Source organism: Amblyomma mixtum, chromosome 1 (genome assembly GCF_055824585.1).
Source record: "Amblyomma mixtum isolate Tamu chromosome 1, ASM5582458v1, whole genome shotgun sequence".
Lineage (NCBI taxonomy): Eukaryota > Metazoa > Arthropoda > Arachnida > Ixodida > Ixodidae > Amblyomma > Amblyomma mixtum.
Genome location: NC_143012.1, coordinates 2956084 through 2970473, shown reverse-complemented (window position 1 = coordinate 2970473; position 14390 = coordinate 2956084). Strand labels below are relative to the sequence as shown.

At 49.1% G+C, this 14390-nt stretch overlaps 1 protein-coding gene across 2 annotated transcripts in view; it reads right to left on the bottom strand.

Annotated features, from left to right (window-relative positions):
• Positions 1–13877, bottom strand: part of LOC149365260 (inactive phospholipase C-like protein 1) — a 124377-nt gene extending 110500 nt beyond the window's left edge. The window contains exons 1-2 of one of the 2 annotated variants that reach the window (XM_089541386.1): positions 13743–13877; positions 2731–2850 (exon numbers count right to left, since the gene is read on the bottom strand). In XM_089541386.1, the coding sequence (XP_089397512.1) occupies positions 2731–2754 (24 nt within the window). In that variant the 5' untranslated portion in view covers positions 2755–2850; positions 13743–13877. Of the gene's footprint in view, positions 1–2730; positions 2853–13742 lie in introns of those variants that run through there. The other variant, XM_089541392.1, reaches the window with a different exon arrangement.
• Positions 13878–14390: the final 513 nt, after the last annotated feature.

Sequence of the window (14390 nt, the reverse complement as noted above, 5' to 3'; positions counted from 1 at the left end):
TTAAACGGACACAGTTATTCTGACGCTCTAAAATCGCGCTTTTTTGTCTGTAAAATCTCATACTGACGTCTATTATTCTATTTTCTGACGCATTCGTAATTCACACAGAAAGAAATATAAGAAACAAAAGGGACTAGCAAAAGCTACGTCGGAAATAACCAAGCACACGGTGTAGTCGTGAGATTCAATGTAAATTTATTTTGTACCGGTAATAGTAAAACGTATTGCTTCCCCGCGTGCGTACAATGCCGTTAATAACTCGTTTCATGACTAAAAAAAAGTTCTTCGTTAGTTTGTCAGCCTTACATTGATTGATTGATTCACTGATTGATCGGTGGTCGATCAATCGGTCGATCAGTGTATCGATATAACATCGGCGCAGACACAAAAGCAGCGCATGCCTTTTACGATGAGGGAAATTCCGCAGTCTCGGCGTTCGCCGTTGATCTGTCATCCCCGGCGATTTTTCGTTCGCAGTCCGTAATCGTTTCATCAGATTAGTGAGCAAAGCGTATAGCGTGTGTGTTTTTTTTTTCTTATCTCTCTCCAAGTTGTTCTTGAGCTGCTTCTGTGTCTTTCTTATGTTAATACTTTTGATAATGTTAATGTTGACCATGAACCCTGTACTTTGTATTTCTTGTTGATTTTACCGACCACTGTATTATGAAACAACCGTCCCCCCCCCTTATGTAACGCCCTAAGCCAAGGGCCCTTAAGGGTAAATAAATGATGATGACATAATGCTCCTTTTAATCTAACCAGCCCGTTAATCATCAGTTAGGTGGCATTTACACGTAAAAAGTCGATCGGCTGTTTGAACGTTTTGCTTAGTACCTTTCTCCTAAACTAAACCGCTACTTGCTTCTAAGGCTGCTTAGGGCACGTTGCACGCAATGTTCGTTTTTCCTTCCTTTTCTTCTCTCCCCTGTTAACTAAAAAAAAATTGGCAGTGGTTTAGTTCTGGTTAAACCGGGTAAATTGCGTTAGCAATGGTGCGCGCGTTCTTCTGGCGATCCTTCGGCGCGTTGCCTTCGCCTGGTGGCATTGCGGCGTTCCTGAGCAGTCAGGTGCTGAGATTAATCGGTGACCGATGACGTGGAACCACTCTGCGAGGTAGAACATTGTCGCCGAGCTGCATCCTTAGCACGACGCTTCGCAAGACGTTCTTCACGCTGTTCTGGCGTCTCTTGTGCACGTTGTCGCTTTCTCGCTTATTCCTGTCACTACCACTTCTCCTTAGAGGACTGCATAGTAAAGCATTCACGCCAAGGCAAGCACGCATTTATAGACGTTTTACAGCGCGGGAGCATGGGCGCCGCCATATTTGGTCACCTGACCATTCCGCCAAGGTGCCAGGGAGTCCACAGAACGCCATCACCCGTTCGGCTGTACGCCTTGCCCGTCGGTGAATTGATTTTTGAGGAAAGGAAATGTATCTGTCTCGCTTATCTCGGTGAACACCTGAACCTCGCCGTAACGCGAAGGTAGGAAGATAGGAGTGCGCGAAGACACCGTATTCACTAGAGGCGCCTTTGTTCACTCCAAACCATCGAGATGGCATGGCGGAGTGGTTAGCGTGCTCGTCTCACACTGCGGAAACCCTGGTTCGATTCCCCAACTCGACCAGTTTCCTACTCGGTGTTATTGATGTATGTGGTCTGACTAGAAATTAGGCTAATTGCTTAACTATTATTACTCGCTTAGTCATTAATTATCATGCAACTTTCATAGAATTCCTTAAGTCGCGTTCCGCTATCATTCGAATGCCATTCATGTACTGCGCGCCAATGCTGCAAACGCCGGCTTCGAAGGCCAGAAGTGGCGGACCTCCTAGTGGCGCCATCTGTCGTAGACAGAGCAAACTGCTTGGCGCCGCTGCCGCGCGGCGCGCCGACGGCGCTGCCATTTAGCGGGGCGCGGCAGAAGCAACGGCGCGCCACCTGCTTGGCGCAGCGGCTGTTCAAGGTCATCCGTCCCTACCGACCGGATACGCGACGAGGCGAAACCTACAGTAGCATTGCTAACGCAAAAAAAATGGCTGAGGCTTAACTTAGTTAACCCTGGTCAGATGCGAAGCATATTGATGGCTAGGCTTGGTAATAGATGGCTTTCCTTGTTTGAATACTTGGTCATTTTAATACAACCACTAGAAGCCTTCGTCGTGGGGGAAGACAACGGCATGGCTACAGCGGAACGCCGACTAACCCCGAGACGCGCGTTGGGTGAGCGCCTGGATTGCCACGGAAGCCGCGTCCGCCTGCCCGGTGGAGCGAGCGTTTCACCTACACCGAGTGTGAACGCGCGTTCGAAATGCGCGGGAGTGTGACGTCACCATACCACGTGATTCACACGGCGTGCAACCGCAGCGACGGCACAATTCGGAGCCCCGTTTCTCCACTGTCGTGACGTCATCGTGTCACGTGGTGTGACGTCATGTATCACGTGATTTGGAGGCGCACAACCACAGCGACGGCGCGAGGTGGGCCCCCGTTTCTCCACTGTCGTGACGTCATCATGTCACGTGGTGTGACGTCATGTATCACGTGATTTGGAGGCGCACAACCACAGCGACGGCGCGAGGTGGGCCCCCGTTTCTCTACTGTCGTGACGTCATCGTGTCACGTGGTGTGACGTCATGTATCACGTGATTTGGAGGCGCATAACCACGGTGAAGGGCTGAAGTGGTAGCTAAAGTAGTATGCTTCGCATAAAAGGGGAATCAGTGCTCACCAAGGGATTAGAGATGGAGCCCATGTACGCCAGTGCAGTGGCTCCGCGTTCGTCCACTGCGCGCCGTGCTGAGAAGGGTCGAAGGCACCCAGCTCCGGAGTCCAAGGCGCCTGCTGCGATCTGCACGGTTCAAATGACGCCATTTCAGGCTGAGTTCATGTAAGACACCCCTTGAGGTACAGGATGGAACACCGTAAAAGGAGCGCAAGCACGTGAATGAAGTAGCCGTTTTAAACGACAGCCCAACACGGAGTTTCTGATTTAAAAATAATAATAATGAAGAGTGCCTTAGATTTGCATGGCACCGACGTTGTTCCACAAGTATCGAATTAATTAATGGCGTGGGCCTATAAAATGCTGACTCTTGTTTGGATCGTTTGAGTAGAGCGGCATATATTTCTTTCGCTCGTGACAACATCTTACGAAGAAGCGAAGAATTTACGTCGACCACTTTTATCTACTTGCCTAGCACAAACAATGTCTTGGCCTGCAAATTCATTTTAATATTAATTACTTTGTGTTCAAACAACATTTACTGACTATCCTAGCCCATGTTAGGTGAGCTGTGTGTGCTCAAGAGAACATTTCGAGGGGAACGAAATGAAACGTTCCAAGTGTGGCACTGGCAGCGAAAGTAATGTCAATAATGATCTTTAGGTATTAAGGTTTTCCCGCTAGGAACGCGAATTAGTCTGCGTGGGCTGATTGCCGGATTAATGTCCTTCCCTGCCAAGTCGTATCGCTTAATTTCGGAATCAGTATGGGCTTATTGCTGCATTAATGCCTTTGCAGTCAAACAGCGCCAGTCACAGCTTCGCCTCCTTCGCCGTGCAAGGATCCAGCGGCAGTTGCTCTAATGGCGGCCGTCAAGAATAATGGGTTCCTGATTACTCGTGCGCCAACCGAAGCGAGAGGGGCCACTTCCGCGCTCCAGGTGGCGATGCTTGTGATTACGAGACAGAAAACTGCTGCAGCGATCTGCTTTTATACTGGCTTTTCTTTTCACTTAAACTCGCACCTTAATTTTACTCGAATAGTCAGTGGGCTAATATGAAAGTTTCCCATTGCGAAAGCATAGCGTCCGTGTTGTAACTTTATCGTATGCTTTCCAGTTTCAGTGCCGTGGATGCAAAGCGAGTAAGCTGACCGAGGTATTCATCTGTAATGGAGGGTCGAAACGGTTACATCCCTTGAGGGAGGCTGTCTCTGGAGTTTTCATCTGTCCAGCTTGCCACACGAAGGTGAATTTCCACTGGTGTAAACCAGGGGAAAAAAATAGGCAGTGGCTTAGCTCTGGTTAAGCCTGGATATACAAGCGAAAAGCTGCAGTTATTCTTTGTTTGACGTCATGGCTGTCGCAGTTCGCGCACAAGGCACTGGGAGCACCACGATAGCGGTGTAGATTTTGAGCCAACTCCCTCGCTATCACTTCTGGGTCTTCTTTTCTTCCTTCCATGGCGAATGTCTGCGCCTCTTCTACGGCCGCCGCCGCCGCTCACGCGTTATCGCAACGCCTTGCGAAAGAACCTTCTCTTGGGACTGCGGCGGAGACCGCGCGGCAGCGGCGAAGGGTAAACCGGTGGCGAGGAGGAGGAAGGGCGCCCCGCGGCGGCGCCCAGGGGTGGCCCACGCGAAGCGCGGTGTAAAAGTAAAGGCGCCAAAAACCACACACACACACAAGACAAGACACACAAGCGCGGTGTTGACGAGCCTAGTGAAGCTTTTCGCTTAAAAAAAATAGAAGAGTTTCAGGCTGTACGTCTTTCGTCAGTGTGGGCTGCATCGTTCTCCCCCTTCCCCCTTGCCTCCTCCCCGAATGCGGCCACGCACCGATGCACTAGGAATCTCTTGACAACAGATAGCGCCCCACTCTCGAAAGCACTTTTTTTAGGCGTCCGCTCGTTTCAAAGGGAAGGCCGCACTATCATCATCCCTCTGCCCGTCTCGCGAGAAAGCTGGCGAGGTTGGCGGCGTTGCACTTCATCCACAAAGAGAATGCCGGGAAGAGGAGGCTTCGTATCTGCCTTGGCTAGTGTTGGGCAGGAAAAGTGGACTCAGTCGTAACGACAGAACGTTTCTCGAGGAAAACCTCAAAGGGATGCTTTGCTAATTTCTACACTGCCCTAATACTGAACTATCATTCACACTAACTTTGTTAAACGGTAAAAATAAGGGAGTTTAACTTCGCAGGGTGGAGAGCATCCAGGTGCGGTGGCTAGATCTAGCCGCTGTATCGGGGCACAGCCATGCTCTTGGAGGATGAAGCGCTGTGGAAGAAACATGCATAGGTGGTGGCGCCACATTTCTGCCCAAGCAATTTTGAAAAACTTGATGGAATCACGGCGCTGGCAGGAAGCAGACGAGAACAAGGCGGACCCAGAACTGCGGTGTCCCAGCAACACACCGGGCCCTGGTCACGTGTCTCGTGACCTAGGCCTGCATTTCCTGTTCTTACCCCGCCAGCCGCCATGCTGCCGCGAGATTCGAAACTAAGCTCAAACCGAGTTCTGCTCGGGGCCTCCAAGACGCTGCAAAAAGGCAGGTGGTGAGGGGCGAGGCCCTCTAACAAAAGTCCGCTTTGGGGCGGGGCTCGTGGTCGGACATGTCTTGCTCGTGTCGCCGCGACGCCTTGCGACCGCCGTCTTTTGCGCGCCGTGGTTGCCTGCATAGAGGTGCCGCTCAGTTGACGTGACCCGGTCCTGATGGGTCGCACTGTCTTCACGTAGAAAGGCGAAGGCTGGCAGGAGGCTCTCTTCGGAAGTTTGAGCAAAAGAAAACACAAGAAGAATTTCCTGTAGAAGGTATATTAAATGAAGTATTGAATAGTGAGAGCGTTATGCTTGCAAATTGGCGCCTAAGCCAGGAAGCCTTATTGGTGCTCGAAGCGCAACTTCTCGACGTCTGTATGCAGGCAGCTGCGATACGAAAGCGAACAGTCGGTGCGCGTGCATGTGGGATTTTTTTATTCCGGCGCTAAAGTTGGAAACGCCTATTGGGCAATATTCCTCCAGGCGGAAACTGTTCAGGAAAAGAACAACCGAAGCTTGCTTGTCACTCTCGCATAGTATGTGACCACTGCATGGTTCAGTACTCATGTTGCTCGCTTTCATGTCACCGCTGCCTGTACTATCCACGGCCTGCAAGGTGGATGAGTGCAGCCGTGCTGGCGGCCCCCTCGCAGCACACTCGCTCTTGTATTCTTATTACGGAGCACTTCTTGAAAACTGGCTCCCCTGAGTCACGCAGGGAGTTTCTCTGAGAAGCACCACAAGGCGCTGCAGAGCCACGGCAAAAAAATGGAACAAACCGCGCTGAAGCCCCCGCCGGTCGTTGCAATGTCACTCGCAGCAGCGACAGCGTCGAGGAGCCGAGAGTGGAGGGAGGGGGGCGCAGATGAGCTACTGCGGCTCGTTGCCCCTGGAAGATGCGTCACTGTCCTCTTCTCGTGTTGCAATGGTTGCGTCGCCAAGCGGAGCCATTATCTCCGCACTCGATCGAAGGCGTGCCTCTCTCGTTCTATACCGTGTAGCGCCTGGCTCCCCAAACAGTATCGCGGCTCGAGACCGCGCGTGTCGTTGCCTTTCACTGTTTTCTCTTCCATTCACCTCCCTTTCGTCTCCGGTGACCACTCAGCGGGGGTAAGCAATCGGCCATTCGTCAGCGGGTAATCCGACACGCCAGGCCATTCGTCCCTGTGGTATCTCGTATCATCAGAGCGCGGACGCAGCACCAGGCGGGTTCCTGGGATGGGAAATCATTGCCGAGGTGCTTTGCCTATTCTGCCAACCAGCATGGGGACAATGCGCCTGATGAGGTAGCACGGCCTAGGAGAAATTTGCTCGCTCTTTAAGGAGACTTATCGCAACGATTTTTCCATCCGCGTTTGCCTCGCACTTTGGTGCATCACAGTCCAAGCAAAGGAGTTCCTTTCCGCTAAAAAGGAGTTACTATTTGCACTCGAATGAGTTTTTAATCGATTTAATAATAAAAGAAGAAAGGGGAAACAACTAGCGGTGTTCGAATATTAGAAAATTTCGAATAAAAAACGGAATCATTCTATTCGATTCACTACTCGGCGAATCAAACAGTGCATTGTTATCTTCCGTCATCAATAGCAAAAACGCATTTTTCCAAGGTGTATAACTTGATTATGATCGACGCAGTGCGCTGACTTTGTATTGCGATGCCTGAGTGTTTCGTCTTTTGAACAGCCTCAGCTATAACTGCATGTCGCACAGCAGCGCCGCCTCTGGCGCTTCGCTGTTTCGCACGATTGCCCGTTGAATATTCCATTCGTATTCGGTTCGGCTTCTAGCTAAATTATGCTTATTCGGTAGCAAAGCTGCACTATTCGTATTCCATTCGGTTCTCAAAAAGCACTATTCGCGCACGCCTACGACCAACCACCGCAGGGAACGTCGTCAAACAGCGCTTCCTCTTTTTAGCAATAGCTGTTGAAAGCCTGTTGCTGAGGTTGGGCGTCGTAGCAGTAGCGGCAGTAGTAGTCGGCGTAACCGGAAGGTTATGACTACGGTAAGGAAGAGGACAGCACTAACGTCACTCGGGACATCACTGGAACGCATTATGGCAACGCACCTCACTTTAGTGGTCCGAACTAGTGATGCCACGTCTGACAGCGTGGTGATTGCTATTCAGACTATTAGTCTGAAAGAGCAGAATCGGAAGCTGATAAAAGCTGGCTACCCCGAGCACCTTCTGATCTCAGTAGCCGGCTCCCTCTTGAGGAAACTCAAAGGAAGCCAAGTGAGTGCTGCCCCAGACCACCAACACAAAGTCGCTGTGGTGCCGTACCTGCATGCTCTCTCTCACAGGCTCAAAAGAATTGGACACAAGGCAGGTGTCCGAGTGGTGTTCTCGGCGCCCGACAAGCTATCCAAGCTTTGTCGCAGAGTAAATGCCCCGGCTGTGAGAGAGCCAGCCTGCCCTGTTAGGCACCGTGCACCCTTCGTTCCTTGCGAGGTTGGTGTAGTTTACAAGATAGCCTTGAGCTGCGGCAAGGCCTACGTGGGGCAAACCGGACGTTGCCTCAATGAGCGTCTTATGGAGCACTAAAATAATGTTTCGAACACCGTCAAGAAAAACCTGGGTGTTCACTGTTTAAAGGGTCCCTCCGGTTCCTGCGAGCCTTTCCTTCATGACTGCTCGGTCATCGCGAGAAACGCGCATCAATCCACACGCGAAATTATAGAAGCCGCCCACATTCTAAACCTAGGTGAAGATTGTGTTAGCACACCCTCGATAGCGCTAACGAAACGTGAGTTAGATTATTTGAGCCAGGCATAGAGCAATTTTAATGTGTAGGATTTCGAAATTCGTCTTTTAGCTTTTTTACCTTTCGGACAAGGTTGTTTTCTGTCTTCTGCTTTTAACGTTCCTTTTGGTTCTTTCATCAGTTTTAAAAAAATTTTAATGGTCTTTTTGGCCTTTTAGTGCATTTTGTTCACTTGTCATCTCCTGGTGTTTGTTGTCTCTTGTACTGCCTGCTTGCGTCATCCTTTCAAGCGTCATCCTTTTAAGCGTGATCCGTTTAATCGCCCCTCCACTTGTCTTTTTATCTTGTCTAGTTTTCATTTTTTGTTGCCTCCGAGGGTCACCCTTGCCCTCATGTTTTTTTCAATTGCAGTTTGTTATCTTTCTGTCGCGTGCAAGCACAGCAGATGTTACTCATGTCTTCCCGCCCACTTTTCGAACGTATATATATATGTTGCTCCACAATAAAATAATCAGTTGAAGTCAGCGCTGCATCGTCTTGCCTTTCTTTGTCCGTGTCTTAGGAGTGCGCTGTGTTTTTCCTCAACATAAGCGTAGATGCTTAGTGTAAATTTCCAGATGATTCCCAAGGGAGGTAAATATATGACAGTTTCAACTCCTCACCTCAGCTTTTGTTCAGGAGGTCATACTGAACAGGCTTATTAAATGAAGTATGAATGTCAGGCTTCCATGAGATAATAGCTAGTGTTGACTGGACACGTATCTTTGAAGTGGCCGACCCTTTTGCAGCATATTAAGTATTTGAAAACATTATCTAGGATCTGTACGACACGGCATTTCATCTCGTAGAAAGTATATAAAAAAAAACGTTTTTAAATGTCGAAAACATTGGTTTGACAGCACCCTTTTGAAAAGAATAAAACACCGCGATAAGCTTTTCGCAGCCTTCATTAAAACTATAGGCGACTGGAATGTCTCGCTGAGTTTTAGAAAATTCGAAATAAACTAGGTTCTCGTATTAAACAGGCGCGAAACACTATGTACAGAAGTTTGCCAGTGATTTTAATAACGCTCGAAAGGTATGGCAGACTGCAAATGAGCTGATGTCAACACTGTGCACAGGGGGCCTTCGTGAACTGACGGCGCACCATGCTCGGGAGAAAATGCCTGCAGGGAGATTTAGCGGCCACTTTTCAGACTTCGCTGAGTGGTTACGACCGAAGCACGTGCACAGTGTCGAACATCACAAATTCGCTCTTCTGGTTCCCCCTACGACTGACTCTGACATCAACAGCCCACCACTTGATCTGAAGAACAGCGGCGCTTGTGGGGAGGACAACCGGAACCCATAAGTCAGTAGTCGGTCAACCACTCGCTTATATATGCAATTTAATTCAATTATGTTCCGACAAACTAGAAATCGCAAAAGTGTCTGTAATTGACAAAGGAGGCTATCAAAATGGCAGGTAATTACAGGCCTAATTCTGTTTTTCCGAGTTTTTCTAAAGGCCCATCTCCATGGACACATCCGAGGCGCACGAGCGCAACGCCTAGGCGCCCAGCACCGCGCCGGGACAAGCGTCCGAAAACATACGCAACTCGATGGCATGTCGCCTCCTGTCGCTCGTACTTGCGCTCAGCTCAGCTCAGCGAAGAAAACGGCGCAAAGGGCCGTACCGGATGCCAAGAGAACAGCGTTCTCTGATTGGTTACAGCGACCGCAAACCAGCGAGCCGCTTCCGGCGCCGGCGCGAGCGAGGCGCGAATATCTGACGTGGACAGATATTTGCCAAGCGCCAGCGCCAGCTCGCGTCTGCGCCTCGCGCATGCGCAGACTGGCTCCAGCGTACGCTGGTACGCGTAGGCGCTGCGCTCGTGCGCCTCGGATGGGCCCATGGAGATAAGCCTTAATGTCATAGCGCAAGTCATCCATGCGCAGCTCTCAAATTTCTGAGACAAAAATCACATTATCGAGGCCCAACAGTATGGCTTCCAAAAAGAAAAATTGTTGGAATGGTACTGTGAAATGTACAGTAGGAGTATTTCTCGATTTTAAGAAGCCATTTGGATTTATAAAGTATGATATTCTGTTGCAAAAATTATCTCATTATGGAGTTGGAGGAATGACAAGAAGTAATCAACTGCCATATAAGATGTGGCATTTCCCAGGGATCCATACTTGGTCCGCTGTTTTTTGTCATCTACATGAACGACCCCAGACTAGTGATGCAAAACTATCGAAAAATTGACTATCGATAGTGTAAATAAACTATCGATAGTGCTACTATCGATAGTATTATCGATAGTCTACTATCAGTAGTAATACTATCGATTCTACTATCGATATAATTACTATCGATAGTAGAATCGATAGTATTACTATCGATAGTAGAATCGATAGTATTACTATCGATAATGCTGCTATCGATAGTATTACTCGCGATAGTACCGCTATCGGTAGTCTTGCTATCAATAGCGGTACTATCGCTAGTAACACTATCGATAATAACAATACTGATATTATGCATTTGTTAGCCAGCGTTATAACCAAAACATTTGCGGTACCTGATTGGTTTCATGGTCTCTTGAGAATTAACGTTCCTAAGAGACTCAAGCTATGAGGGATAGTGGAGGTCTCCGGGTAAATTTCGACCAGCTGTGGTTTTTTAACATGCACCGGGACAGTTCGGAGCAATACCTGGAACTGCATCCGACGAAAAAACAAACACCACAAGTTGCGCTGGCTTACACGACGACATCGTGCACAGCAGACGCCGTCTTGCTGACGTAACCCCTGAAGAAATGCTTTTCGCACACATGCTTCGCAACTAGGACATTTGCACGCTAACATTTTATCCAGCAACTTTACGTAGGGAACGTCTGCAGAGCTTGGTGACGCGTAGGCCGCGAAAACGGGCGAGTCCTGTCAGATACTCATACCATCACCTCCATACCATACACTCAGGAAACCAAGTTTAGGATGCAGTGGGTTCGCGTGGTTAATTTTATAGTTAGCTGGCGATGCAAGTAACTAATAAATGAAATAAATAGAATCAATAGAACTATATATGACAAGTAGTATCGATATGACTATCGATCGTACTATCAATAACATTATCGAAAGCACTATCGATACTACCATCGATAGCACTACTATCGATAGTACTATCGATAGTCTTTTTTACCATCGATAGTTCGATAGTGAATCAACTATCGATAGTATCGATAGTACTATCGATAGTTTTGCATCACTACGGGCCCACACACCAGACAACTTTATGCGCTGACGTCAAGAGTGTATCTGTTTATGGGAAGGACTTGGATGTCCTTCAAGTGGAAGCAAACAGATGGCGAGCAGGTTTTTCGCGATGGCTTCGGGTGAACGAACTTCAGTTCAGTACGTAGAAAACTAAGTACAGAGGTCAAAACGCATGTCTAGAACACGCTCTGAGCGTGTTTCGGGCGTATCACTCGATAACTAGCTATAAGATATGGTTTAAAATGGTCTGGATGTAAACATGTGCTGTTAAACTCATAGAATTTCATCCTCATTTTTTGCCTCCTTGGTTGCAGCGGCTTTGGGAGCTCCGGAACACAGAATTTGGTTGTTCTAGGCATGTGTTTTGCCCTCTGTATATAGTTTTTCGCTCCGCGAAACAAACTTATCTAAAGAGAAAGCGTAATTAAATTCTAGGATGAAACACTTGAACGAGTAACATCTCATGAATTCCTTGGAGTTTTGTTCCTTGAGAACCGAAATTGGTCTATCCACATTGATAACCTTCGATCAGATCTCGCGGGCTATCGGACTCATTTATTGAATACGGAAACTTTTGCCTCCCTGATCGGGGAAGCTGCTGTACTATGCAATAGTTTATTCTAGAATCCATTATTCTCTTCTTGTGTGGGGGACAACAAAAGCAAATGTAGAAAATGTGCGCCTCCTACAAAAGAAACGCCTGTTGAGAACGCGCATTATGTGCGCCACTCCGCTCCACTTTCCAACAAGAATCGAGTGCCAACTGTTTCCGGGGTTATCGAGACTAGGTTTTCGTTAAGCATTTTTGAACAAATTCAGTCTGATTCTGGTGCCTTTCACCGGGGGCGCCTCTGCAAGGAACATCACTACAATATGCGATACAGCACTTCCGCAAAAGAAAAGGTACACCCAAATAATGCGCACGGAAACTGAGATGTCAAATCTCTCTCTCACTTTCAAAAGCACCACCCTGCTGCATCCACCGTGCTCAAGGAAAGTTTTTCACTTCAGTCTTTTAAGACAAATGTTTTCGTATATCTATTGTCGCTCCATGACATGCACTTGGAACCCTGCGGTCACCTTCTGCTTGTATTCCTTAATCGGTGCTTTTATTCTGCTTCTTTTCTGCGTGATTGCGGCTGTATGAACTCCTCGCATTATATATGGCTTCGTGTGAAGGTTCTGCATTAGCCTGTGTGCTTGGGTTTTGCCTTTTGCTTTTCTTCACGATGATATACCGAGTGCTGTGCCAAACGGGGAACAGGGGATTGGCACATGTCGGGCATGTCGATGCCTTTGTGCCAGCTCCCGTTCCTCTAAACAAATTTGACTGGCGTGAAGGCTCTAGAGATTTGTGGAACGGCATACAGAGTATATATGACACCTAGTACTTGTCTGTAACACGATGTCGCCCTTGGCATCGTTTGTATGTCCAGAGCGCTTTCTCTGCGTGCCAACTGCGTGCCGGGGCAATGTCGCGGCGCAAGGAAGCCCTCGGGTTGAAGACGCGTGAACTCTGGTCACAGTTAGGTTTTTTTCTCCAAATTTTGAGAACAGGTGCGCAGCAAAGAGTACGTAAGCAACTGCGGCGGAGGGTTGCGATACTTTAGTGTTATTTAGAGTTTATGGCGACAACTGAGGGTTATTATGTGATTTAATATCGTAACTGGCTGGGTGGGTTTCGTTTTGAGCCGAGTTGCTTGAGAATCTCTAAAGACATTAAAATGGACTGGCCCCGTAACAGCAACGTATTTTTGCCTCATTGAAAGGTCATCTGCATGCGCACGAAAGCAAGGATCAGGTTGGTGAACGAACTAAACATTCTAAGAAGTATTACTGCTTCGAAATCGTGGGCGGCAGTCGTCTGACTCCACGCCTGGCTGCGGAGGCCGAGTTCTCGCACGAGTGAAACTGAAGGCGCGTTTGCGCTGAGCCTTTAAGGTGCGCATCAAGTCGAAAATGACTCAGGCCCCCTCCACAGCATGGCATCTTTCATAACTCATGGTACAATTGTAGGCCAGGGAATAACGCACAAAAAACACAGCCGTGGAAACGGGCCAGTACAGGAATGAATCCTTCTGGTGAATAAAATGGATGTACAAGTCGTATGAGAGTGACTTATTAGGAAAAGGCAGCCTACCTTGTTGTATCCGCCGAAGATTGAAACCTCCATCGTGCCATGCAATCGTTTCCTACAGTTGGTCATGGAGAAGCGCCTCTCGACAGCTGCAATACTACGCCCACTAGCTGCTTGGACAGAATATTTCCGGGTTGGGACGTAACTATAACTGACGGGTGCCATAATATGAGGACAGTAGAGAGCCCTGCCCGATACAGCCTGTGCGGCAGCACTGGTCACAGCCCATCGCCAACGAAGGCGCGACGGATCGCGTGACGGACAGGTCGAGCAACCGACCGAGCGGGACACGCGCTCGCCACATCTTCCCTCAAAGTAAGGAACAAAAAAGCGAAAAGGGATAAAGCGCGCGAATAAGCGAAAAATGTCGACACTCCAGCTGACCTGAGAAACGTTACGCGTGGAGAGGAGTCGTGGATGGTGAGGCGCTAATCGAAGACGACGACGACCAAGACGACCACGCTCGCAGCCTGGGAAGGACGAGGCAGGTCACCCCGGGGAGCCTCCTTCGCTACGCGCAGGGGATCATCTCCCCCTCTTTGTTTTCTCTGCTGGTATATTGCGGTCACAGCTGCTTTGGGGCAAAGATTGTGGAAGCAAGAAGAGGTGTGAACGGCCAGATAGCAACGGGGCAGCCGTGGGGAGCGGAGGGTAATAAAGGCAATGACGCTGTACAGCCCAAATCAAGTCCTGATAGCGACGGAAGGGCAAACGCGGCGTGTCCCAGCACGCCCCGCTCACGGGTTCGGCACGCGGGGCTCGTCGCCGCGGGACCCGACGCGATTGGTCGCTGCCCAGGGGGCTCGGCCCTCTACTCGCCCACGCGCCTGCGTCTCTGTTATCTTTTTTTCGTCTTGCCGTTGTTTTACGACCTTCATTACCGCCCTCTCTCTTCCCCCGGACCGGGGGGTCATTTGCTGAGGGAAAGGGTTGTGTATATATAACGTTCAGGGCACGGTATGAGGGAAGAGTGGCCTCAATACTCCGTTAGCTTGCAATGCTGCGCAAATTGTCGCCTCAGCTTACCACCAG